Below are 12,379 nucleotides of genomic sequence, written 5' to 3' on the forward strand. Positions count from 1 at the left end.
TCATAACAATATGACTGTTTTTACTATAGTTTTGATCAAATTATGCTAGCAAAATCATTACCCTAATCAATTTTGAAAAAGGAGAAGTCTTCCCATCTTTTGGTATTGGAACCAAAGGCAGTGCATCCAATCCCTATTTTGATTTTTTTTAAATATATATTTATATATGTTTTTATGATTTATTATTTTGTACAACATACTCAACACCTAAACATCAATCCCTCATGTCTTCATTCATGTGAAATGAAATACTGCATCAAATCTAACTACAGTCTGATTGAAACAGACAAGCATGCACTAATGAATGAATGGTGAGAGATGACATTTACTTGTTAACAACATTTAATTTAACACTTCATTACTCATTTTCAACAGAGACCCACATGAGGGCTTTTCACTCTTGAAATAGTTAACCCTGGGTCATTTTAAACCCCAGGCAAACAGAATCTTGGGTTATCTTGAGTCACGTTTCACACTGTACATTGCTAAACCCTGGGTCAATGTTCTTATCTGCATATATATATGGTCTCAGTGTCATTGACTGGACGAACGCAGCACACAAACTGTTTACATAAAAGCTCTAGCATTCACCTGTCCCATATTGTATATTGCCGACTGTACAATCAAATTTTTTTCTGACTTTTCGCACTATAAAAGGTAAGAATGAAACTGTCTCTTCACTCTTCACTATTTTTTTCCATCAAATGCTGAAATGACTGTTTAAACAGCACATGATTAGTTGTCTGTTGCTAAGCATCTAGTCGAAACACACTGCATCATTTAACACTGCACATGTTTGGCACCGCAATGCAGGGTTAACAGCACAAAAGCAGTGCCAACCCTGTTTCGGGGCAGGGTTTTATAAGCCCAGGTAAAAACGGTGCTATCCCTGCTTTTAAATTACAAGTTTGAAATTTTCCTTTACTCAAGGTTTAAACAGGGTTTTAGAATGACAATAACCCAGGGTTAAGTGCTGTGTGAAAAACCCTAGAGAAGAGATGTGCAACATTAGTATGAGACCTGATGGAGGCAGTGTGGCAGAAGAGGGTGGTCTCCCTGCTCCCCCAGCTCCTGGAGAGATGCTGCCAAGGGGCGGCCAAAGCCCTGGGGTGAACCAGCATTGCTATGAGGGGTTCCTTCAGGACTGACAAGCCCCTCTGACACTGAAAAGACAAATATGACATCCTCTTTAAAAAGTGCTGACACTGAACATTTACTATAGTTTTACTTGAATAACACTAACTGTGTGCATTTTAGCATTATTATTACCAACAGACTTTAATGTAAAGGTGCCCTAGAATCAAAAATATAATTTACCTCGGCATAGTTGAATAACAAGAGTTCAGTACATGGAAAAGACATACGCTGAGTCTCAAAGTCCATTGTTTCCTCCTTCTTATATAAATCTCATTTGTTTAAAAGACCTCCGGAAAACAGGCGAATCTCAACATAAAACCGACTGTCGGGATCATTAATATGTATGACCCCAATATTTTCATATGCCAGCTCATGTTCAAAGCATTAGACAAGGGCAGCCAGTATTAATGTCTGGATCTGTGCACAGCTGAATCATCAGACTAGGTAAGCAAGCAAGGACAATAGCGAAAAATGGCAGATGGAGCGATAATAACCGACATGATCCATGATATCATGATATTTTTAGTGATATTTGTAAATTGTCTTTCTAAATGTTTCGTTAGCATGTTGCTAATGTACTGTTAAATGTGGTTAAAGTTACCATCGTTTCTTACTGTATTCACGGAGACAAGACTGTCGTTATTTTCATTTTTAAACACTTGCAGTCTGTATAATTCATAAACACAACTTCATTCTTTATTAATCTCTCCAACAGTATAGCATTAGCTGTTAGCCACGGATCACAGCCTCAGACTCATTCAGAATCAAATGTAAACATCAAAATAAATACTATACTTACAGGAATCGATGCATGCATGCAGCATGAATGACGAACATCTTGTAAAGATCCATTTGAGGGTTATATTAGCTGTGTAAACTTTGTTTATGCACTGTATAACTGCACTTATAGTCGAGAGCTCGGGGGAGGGAGCGAGAGATTTAAAGGGGCCGCGCAGCCTGTATCGGGGCATAGTTAATGATGCCCCAAAATAGGCAGTTAAATGGGGTATTTTGAGCTGAAACTTCACAGACACATTCAGGGGACACCTTAGACTTATATTACATCTTTTGAAAACACGTTCTATGGCACCTTTAAGTGGTTTAGTGTTATTTTAGTATTATTTATACACTATTAATTAATATTGTGAATTGTCTTTTTTATATTTTCATTTTTAGTAAATTTTTTGTTAAGTGCTTTTGTTATTTATTGTTATTATTATTATTATTAACATCACTATTTAGGTTTAATTTGCTTTAATTTCAGTTTTAGTTTTTCATTTATTTCCATTTTATTATTTTTAGTCCATTTTTAATTTTAGTGCTTCAATTTAAACCTGCTTCAGTCAGTTGTCAAGGCAAAATTTTAATTTTCATTTACTTTTTCCATCTAAAACTTTTATAATTTATTTTCAATTTTTTCACCTTTGCTTTATCAACAAAATTGATAAAATTGTCAAATTGTTAATTTAATTAACAAAAATGTTTTTAACAGTTTTAATTTTAGTTAATGTTATCTGATGTGGTTATCTAAGGGTACGTTTACAGGACAATGATGTAAAAGTTTTTCTTTAGCATTTTTCGTGTACAGACGACACCATTGTCAAAGCAATCCCTGTTCACACAGATCCGTGAAAATGACTAAAAATGAAGTATTATGCATGCTAGGTTAGTAATTGGAAAGGTCACTTTGTAGAGAAACACTATGCGCTAATAGACTGAACATACGTATGTGCATGATGTCATCGTTTCCACAAATTTGTGTTTTTGTATTTTACTCTGTGGTGATAACGGTATTGCTTTCAAAAGTTCACACTTTCAAACTCATTTTCAAATGTTTGCATTTTCAACCGCCAAAGCGCATAAAAACTTTTATATTTTTAGTTGAAAATGGTGTTGTGTAAACGGCCCCTAACACCTAAAGTGCATTTTCATTGCAGTACATCTAACACACAGGCATCTAAAATGTTCCTTTAAATTCAACGGAGCGGCTACACCCAGTGTTTGCATATAAACACAGATATATCTCACTATAGAGGTTGGCACATATTACTCATGCCACTCAAACCTGTCTGAAAGTTGCACGAAAACAATGGGATACAGTCACTCACACAAAAACAGAAACAAAAGTCTAGCCCTATTACTCAAGGTGCCTGACTCCTCAGAGACACTAAAAACTCTTCTCCACCTACAGTCTGATCAAGCCAATGACAGGTTGACACAGTTTTAGACTGGGTTGTGCCCCAGAAACAATTTAATATCCAAGGACATTTAGTATCAGTCATTTTTGTTTTGTATATACATGTGATCTGGTTCCTGAGCGTACCAAGCAGAGCATAGGGATTACTAATCTTAAGTTTTTTATTAGCAGAATTTATTGTTTTTTTCCTGGCAAACTTTGACAGAAAAAAGTCCATCTGACTGGCATATAAAGTGACCAAGCACAATTTCTTTGTGACTTCAAAAGGGATAGTCCACCCAAAAATGAAAAATTTGTCATTTACTCACCCTCAAGTTGTTTCAAAACCTGTATACTTTCATTCTTCTGTTGAACACAAAAGAATATCCTAAAGAATGATGGTAACCAGAGAACTGACGGCACCCGTTGACTTCCATAGTAGGAAAAAAAATACTATGGAAGTTAATGGGTACAGTCAATTGTCTGGTTACCAATATTCTTAAAAGGTGCCATAGAATTGAAAATTTAATTTATCTTGGCATAGTTGTATAACAAGAGTTCAGTACATGGAAATGACATACAGTGAGTCTCAAACTTCATTGTTTCCTCCTTCTTATTTAAATCTCATTTGTTTAAAAGACCTCCGAAGAACAGCCGAATCTCAACATAACACTGACTGTTACGTAACAGTCGGGATCATTAATATGTACGCCCCCAATATCTGCATATGCCAGCCCATGTTCAAGGCATTAGACAAGCCAGTATTAACATCTGGACTAGCACAGAGCCGAGTCAACAGACTTAATGCAGTTAAGAAAGCAAGGACAATAGCGAAAAATGGCAGATGTAACAATAATAACTGACATGATCCATGATAACATGATATTTTTAGTGATATTTGTAAATTGTCTTTCTAAATGTTTTGTTAGCATGTTGCTAATGTACTGTTAAATGTGGTTCAAGTTACCATCGTTTCTTACTGTATTCACGGAGACAAGAATGCCATTATTTTCATTTTTAAACACTTGCAGTCTGTATAATTCATAAACACAACTTCATTCTTTATAAATCTCTCCAACAGTGTGTAATGTTAGCTTTAGCCTGTTAGCCACACATAGGCTACTATCAAACTTCTTCAGAATCAAATGTAAACATCCAAATAAATACTATACTTACATGATCTGATATGCTGCATGACGAACACAAAGATCCATTTTGAGGGTTATATTAGCTGTGTGAACTTTGTTTATGCAATGTATTATAGAGTCACAAGCTTGGGGGAGGGAAGCACGAGCATTTAAAGGGGACGCAGCCTGAATCTATGCATATTTAATGATGCCCCAAAATAGGCAGTTAAAAAAAAAAAAAATGGGGTCTATGGGGTATTTTGAGCTGAAACTTTGCAGACACATTCAGGGGACACCTTAGACTTATATTACATCTTGTGAAAAAGCATTCTAGGGCACCTTTAAAATTGTGATCAGGAGATTAAAGAAACTATAAAGGTTTGGAACAACTTGAGGTGAGTAAACAATAACATTTTCATTTTTGGGATATCTCATTGACTTGCTACTGATTTTCAGAACTCTTGCCACAAACTTCACAATCTTTAGCAAAGAACAAGATCTTCCTCAGAAATTCTCACCATAGCAGATGAGAGCTTGACTAAACAAACTCTGCACACACTAACTCCTAGGCGAGTTAGCGATTTGTTTTTGGTGTGAAAACTATGAACAGTCACATGCACTGACACATGGCTCAAAAACACAACCATTTAACTTGGGATGACTGCTTCTAGGTCAACACGAGGAGATTTTCACATTGTGCTCTCATTCCGTGAAGCTCTGGGACTGATTAACTGACTCTGCTATGAGACTTAATGTACTGTAGAATCTGTTTTAATAATGAACGACATGTGAAAACGAACAAAAATTTGGTTTTTGAATGCAAAAATAATTCATTTGTTTAGCCATGGCACATCTGAACAAACAGTATTTTACTGCAATTTATGGTAAGTTATAGCTTTTTTTATATCAATTATTTCATTTTAAGTGGTAGTAATTTTGCTATGTGTTCTTAATTTTTAACAGAGTTTAATATTTCTATTTAGCTAAGTCATTTTAGTACTTAGTCAGTTAGTTGCCAATGCCAAGGCAAAAGCACCCAAAAACACCTAATTTTGCAGCAAATATATTTAATTTAATTCAGCTTTATTTCAATTAGCATTTATAATACAATTAATACATTTTTTAACACTTTACAATAAGGATTCATTTATTAACATTAGTTAACATTAATTACAGGTGCAATGTGTAACATTTAGGAGGATCTACTGACAGAAATGCAATATAATATACATAACTATGTTTTCAGTGGTGTATAAAGACCTTACATAATGAACGGTTATGTTTTTATTACCTTAGAATGAGCCATTTCTATCTCACACACTGCAGGTCCCCCCTCCACGTCAAGTCATCATTATGCGCCGGCATGTTTCTACAGTAGCCCTAAATGGACAAACTGCTCTACAGATTGTGCTTCATCACTATGTTGTTCTTCTAAATCTTTCGTGTTTTTAGAGGCATTTTGCATCATCACTGCATTGAATATGCATAAATTAGTAGTAGTAGTAGTCATCTGGTTTATTAGAAGCAGAGACCATTCTTTGTTAGAAGTAAGAAGAAACCTCATTGCTTCATTGGCTACACTCTAACTGTCTCAGACGACGACATCTTTGTCTTGTGTCAGCCAGACGGCCACCATAGCTTCTCCGAAAGGGAGAGGTGCGAGGGGTGTGTGCTTTTAGTTGCAGTTCGCAACCTCACCTCTAGATACCGCCAAAATTTGCACATTGCACCTTTAACAATGAAAAATAACTCCTAAATCTTAAATTAAATACTTTAAGAGTATTTTTATTTAAACAGCAACACAAAGTTGTGTGGTTGGAACGACAGCTCTCGACCTGTGGTTAAAAGCTTAGTTTTTTGTTTGTATGACATGTGGACTTAATAAATCCTTATCTTAAGCAAAATAAGCAAGCTGACATTCAGTACAATCTATTTCTTATTTCAAATATCTCTGTTTGACAGTGTCTGTTACCTGTGGGACTGGGACTGGGTGTTGGGGAGTCTCGGATGTGTCCATCCAGCTCTGGAGAGTACGCACCACTGTTACTATCCACCTCTTCCTCCTCTTCTTCCTCTTCCTCCACCTTGGAGCTGTCATAATCTTCATCATCACCATTGTTATTAGTATTTTCCTGTCTGACGGGCTTCTGTCCACCACGGGGCCCCTGTTCGACCTCCTCTGCTTCCTCCACCAGTCGGTTCTGGTTCTCGTCCGGGCTGCGACTGGACTCAGAGTCGTTTAGGAGGTCGGGGTCAGATAGTCCTCCCCGCCTCACTGGGCCATCGCTCTGCCACTGTCCGTCGTCCATAAGGTCCAGCTGACTGAGAGCATGAAGATCCACTTGAACCCTTGCAGGCCTCTCAGCCACTCAACAGTGCTCCCGCTCGGCCGCTGGAGAATAAACCAGAGAGACATTTTTATGGCCGTGAGCCATCATGAAAAGTAAAGAGCTCGCTGGCCTTTAAGAGAACTGACTCATAGTTTACCCATAATTCCACTTCAAGCTGGTTGAGTGCAGTACATGAATCAAAACACTCAAGATTTCTACATTTGTCTATTTTGTTTTGCATTTGTTTATAGTTGTACTAATCAGAAGCCAAATGAAAAATAGTTATTTGTCAATGTGTATTTTCAGCTCAATGAGTTTTGGTATCATTTTGTATCATTGTAGATAATCTTTCACAAAAGAATTTTACAAATTGGTTTTAACAAAAATAAAAATAAATCAATGTATAATTATTATTATTATTATTACTTTATTATCTTAAATATATTTAGAAAATCTAAAACAATTCAAATTTTTTTAACTGTTTACATATACATACATACATACATATATATATATATATATATATATATATATATATATATATATATATATATATATATATATATATATATATATATTATATATATATATATTTTTTTTTTCTTTCTTCCCAAATATTAAACTTAAAGAACCACCATTGTACATGTAATCAGTTAAAATGTTCCATGAGAAATAAAATACACTACAAATTTAAATTAGAAATAATCAAGAAATTTCTCTAAATAAAGGAAAAATACATTAAATTAGTTTCATTTATATGTACCAATTTGTACTGAATTTTCATAGAATATTCAGCAACAGTATCTTAAACTGAAAAATTTTAATATATGGAAAATTCAGAGGAATCTGTAAACACAATACTAATTAATCAACTGAATCAAGCTTTTTTCATTCGTTGAAGATAGTTTGAATTGATGCAACCCTTTTCATACAAGCATGCTTAAATTATTTGGGATTTCCCAACAACAGCAACAACAACAACAGCAACAAAATACTCATAACCAAACAGAAACAAACTAGAAAGCAACAAAATTGTGTAACATCAATAACACCATCATAAACACATATCAGCACCAAACCTACCGTCCTGCGTCCCTTTAGTTTGCTGTATTAAACTGATGTAGAAAATGCACTATATAGTCAGTATGCTATCTCTCTCTCTCTCTCTCTGATTGTTTGCTTCCCCTGAATAGTGAATTCATACACCATGGAGATTTTCCATGATTGTCCCCATTGGGTCGTTATAGTATACCGTCTCATGACAGAGCTTATGCAATATCATACAGCATCTTACAGACCTTAAAACAGATTGCCTGTTTGTTTTTCATCTGCTCAAGGGGATTCTGGAGCCGTAGACACAAATAAATGAATGAATAAATGATGCTTATAGGTCACTGCGTGCAATGATGATGCTTCGGGCAGAATGATGTGCATTAAGTGAACAGCTAAATCCAGTGTTGTATTGTTAACTAAAACTATTAAAACCATTTTCATTCATTGAAATAAATAATACTTGTAAAAAAATACCTGAGATAAGTTTAAATTGATGTACTAAAATGACAGAAACTAAATTATTTTTATGTTAGTGAACCAATGAATCATTATAAAACTGTAGCCATAAAGAACCTGGCTGTTTGTGTAGAGGTTGTGTATGTTATTTGGCCCTGTAGAAGAGCGGACTGACTCACAGCAGACCCCAGGCATTTATTCGCCTTTCATAGTGACTCAGTGATCTGGGGACCATCAGATCTGTGCCTGCGGTGTGACCACCTACACACAACCAAACCACATCATCGAGAACGGCCAGGTAAACCTGCCTGACACATGTTGGCTTTGTATCAGTTCTTAGTGACTAGTTACAGCTGATAAATAGCTATTGTCTCGGGCTCGTGACCGCTTTAACATTTCATGGGGAGGATTTTTTTTTGTCAATAGCTGACACTTTAAAGGGCACAGCCAAAATAACATTAGGTGGGTCATGTTATGGCAAGCAGAAATGTAGGCATGAGAGCTGTTATGTTCATTCATCTGCATTCTTTTAAGAGAGAACTCATTAATAATCAAAGACAGCTGCACTCTCTCATTAGCTCATTTAAAAACATTTAAGCCTGTGGGGTGAATATGAGAGAGAGAGAGAGAGAGAGAGAGAGAGAGAGAGAGAGAGACAGAGAGTGAGAGAGAGATGAAAATAGGTTTATTTAGCCTGAATAACAAGCATGACTGGAGTAGCTAGATCAAAATGTGTCTGACACGTATAGCATTCTTCAAAACCATCTGTGAAATCCACCTCAATCCTCTACTCTGATTTTAAACTAAAAGTTGAAATGAGAAGTAATACTCAAACTCCTTCCACATTTCTGATATACGTAATTAACATATTAATGAACTATCATCAAAGGGTTAGTTCACCCAAAAATGAAAATTCTGTCATTATGTCGCTTCAAAAAGTTCATAAAGAGATAAATAATCCATATGAGCGGTTCAGTCCAAATTTTCTGAAGAGACCTGATATTTAAAGAAAGATCTACTGTGAGCTAAGAGATTGTTATTTGATGGTAAATGCTTTTGTTGAAGCTGTCAACACATTATTTATAACCTATTTTTTAAATAAACAAGTTCAACACAACAGTGATGAAAAACTACATTACCCATGATTCTGAGAAGAGAGAAAAAAACTCTCCACCAATCAGAGAATCATAACAAGTAAACTGTGCAAAAAGAACACTTTAGCACCTGCCGACTCCCATTACGCACTACAGATAGGGTGTGTTCACACTTGGCAGGTTTGGTTAGATTACAACGAAGTCTGGTGCGACTGCTCTGTTAGTGCGTTCATTTGAATAAGTGTGAATGCTGCCATTCGAACCCTATGTGCACAAAGTATCATTTTCTTTTTTGGTCTGGACCAACAGAACCGAACTAAAAGTATGATCATATGATCCCTATACACTCTCAAACTACTTAAAGGTGCCCTAGAATTAAATATTGAATTTATCTCGGCATAGTTGAATAACAAGAGTTCAGTACATGGAAAAGACATACACTGAGTCTCCATTGTTTCCTCATTATTATATAAATCTCATTTCATCAGACTAGGTAAGCAAGCAAGAACAACAGCGAAAAATGGCAGATGGAGCAATAATAACTGACGTGATCCATGATATCATGATATTTTTAGTGATATTTGTAAACTGTCTTTCTAAATGTTCCATTAGCATGTTGCTAATGTACTGTTAAATGTGGTTAAAGTTACCATCGTTTCTTACTGTATTCACGGCGACAAGAGGGCCGTCGCTATTTTCATTTTTAAACACTTGCAGTCTGTATAATTCATAAACACAACTTCATTCTTTATAAATCTCTCCAACAGTGTGTAATGTTAGCTTTAGCCACGCAGCATAGCCTCAAACTCATTCAGAATCAAATGTAATACATCCAGATAAATACTATACTTACATGATCCAATGTATGAAAGCAGCATGCATAATGAACATCTTGTAAAGGTCCATTTTGAGGGTTATATTAGCTGTGTAAACTATGTTTATGCTGTTCAAGGCAAGCGCGAGCTCCGGGGGAGGGGAGCACGAGAATTAAAGGGGCCGCAACCTAAAAAAAAAATTTGAGCTGAAACTTCACAGACACATTCAGGGGACACCTTAGACTTATATTACATCTTTTAAAAAGAAGTTCTAGGGCACCTTTAAATATTTACATATAATAATATACATATCTTGCAATAAACTTAAAAAAATATATCTATCTAATCTCTGTGTGTATCTAATTCCATGAAGCATTGTGAAGGACATTATGGAGAAATTATGGAAAAACAATGGAGAAATATAAAACTATTTATTTTAAGATGTTGATTACATATATCATATTGATTATATATACACTATTAAATAAATAGTTTTATACTTCTCCAATTGTTTTTCCATAATTTCTCCATGATGTCCTTCATGGGATTGTAGTTCTTTCCCTCATTAAAGTACACAGTGTTGTATCGTGCCTGATTTTCAAATACTGTATTGCTGCAAGTCAAAGTTTCTAATGTTGTGATTCTCCTCCTCGTAGCTTTATTCATGGCTTCTAACTCTTAAATGAAGATTTTCTAAGAGAAAAAATGAATGGGAAAAATATTTCTGGAACTAATGCCATTGAAAAAGTGGACAGGTGCTGTTGCACTCCATAAGCAGTTAGATATTTCTAAAGAATGACTGTTGTTGTCATTATTATTACAAAATGAAAATTAATTATTCATTTTGTAATATTTTTTTATAAATAAACACAACATCCATCCTGAATATAAAAGATGAGTAATGCTGTAAAAATTCCTGACATGGTGTGCAAGATCATGTTGCATCACCCTAAAGTGCTTTATTTTATGATAATGACCAACTGGCTGTATATTATCCCTTATTATGTAATAATAGCTATTTAATGATAATACAAGAAAAGTGTAGGCTAGCAAAACTAAATTGTCAAAATTTGACCTTTAGGAAGGGTTGTGACCTCTGTGAGTCAATACATTGAAATGACACTGTCAACTGGCTTGATTGCCTTCCTAGTATAACAGTCAGTGATCTCTTCCACTGTATTAAGAACATGAAAAGTTCACACACTTATGAGCAAAACATTTTTGGCATAACACGCATAACTCACTTTCAATGAGCTCATTCTTCTCTGACACATGACACTTCAAATAAAACTTCAATCCCCATTCACTTTCTCTGTCATAATATTTATGCTTATAAACTAAGAGAAATCAACACAGAACGTTAATGCTGCAGCTGGATGAAAACAAATGTTGATATTATATAATGCAGTGTGTCCATCATGGTATATATATATATATATATATATATATATATATATATATATATATATATATATATATATATATAGACACATATGATCTATCATCAGAACATGTCATATTCATATAAAGATGCAGGATTCAAGCTCTATAAAAGCCGCGTTCATCACTGCACATAATATCACATTTGTCTAACTTCTAACAGAAGTGTTATTTGTCACATAAGGTGTCAGTGGTACGGATAGCGGATAGAGCAGATGGAGCTGTCATTAATTCAAGCGCTAACAAGCATAGCATCATAAGTGCATCAAGCCTTTATTTCAACAAGCTGCACGTATCATTCTGCATTTCAAAAGCGAAAATTCTCTCTCATTAATATATTGCATTAAAAATAAGAGAAAGCACTTACAGATCGATCGGGCAGGTGCTTTGAATTCGGATGGACAGGCAACCGCGCTCTTGACTGTCGGCTGATGTGTGTTTGTGTTTCTACTGCACGTCTGCGCAGCTCTTCCTGTGAATCATCCGGGTACTTCAGCTGTCTGCGCAGCTCCTCCTCCTCCTGCTATCCGGGTACTTCAGCTCCCGCTGCTCAACTACATGCTGCTGTTGCTTGGGAACCTGTAGGTTGTTTATCATTTATTATATGGTGCGTTATGCCACCTTGTGGATGAAATTATCATTTAAGTTATAATTTAGTATTTCATTCTGTTTAGTAACTTTAGTAAGTTAGACAATTATATTGTGTATACTGGTTTAACCTTGTGTATTCAGTTTTCAGGCCACGTCCCCT

General features: G+C 35.3%; 1 protein-coding gene across 1 annotated transcript in view; it reads right to left on the minus strand.

Moving 5' to 3' along the window:
• The window catches only part of cnsta (consortin, connexin sorting protein a), a 38,232-nt gene extending 26,107 nt beyond the window's left edge, over positions 1-12,125 (minus strand). The window contains exons 1-3 of the mRNA XM_067367824.1: positions 11,996-12,125; positions 6,413-6,832; positions 1,021-1,163 (exon numbers count right to left, since the gene is read on the minus strand). Of these exons, the coding sequence (XP_067223925.1) occupies positions 1,021-1,163; positions 6,413-6,749 (480 nt within the window). The 5' untranslated portion in view covers positions 6,750-6,832; positions 11,996-12,125. The remainder of the gene's footprint in view (positions 1-1,020; positions 1,164-6,412; positions 6,833-11,995) is intronic.
• Between the last annotated feature and the right edge of the window lie 254 nt (positions 12,126-12,379).

The sequence above is a fragment of the Chanodichthys erythropterus genome, chromosome 18, assembly GCF_024489055.1.
Source record: "Chanodichthys erythropterus isolate Z2021 chromosome 18, ASM2448905v1, whole genome shotgun sequence".
NCBI classification, from domain to species: domain Eukaryota; kingdom Metazoa; phylum Chordata; class Actinopteri; order Cypriniformes; family Xenocyprididae; genus Chanodichthys; species Chanodichthys erythropterus.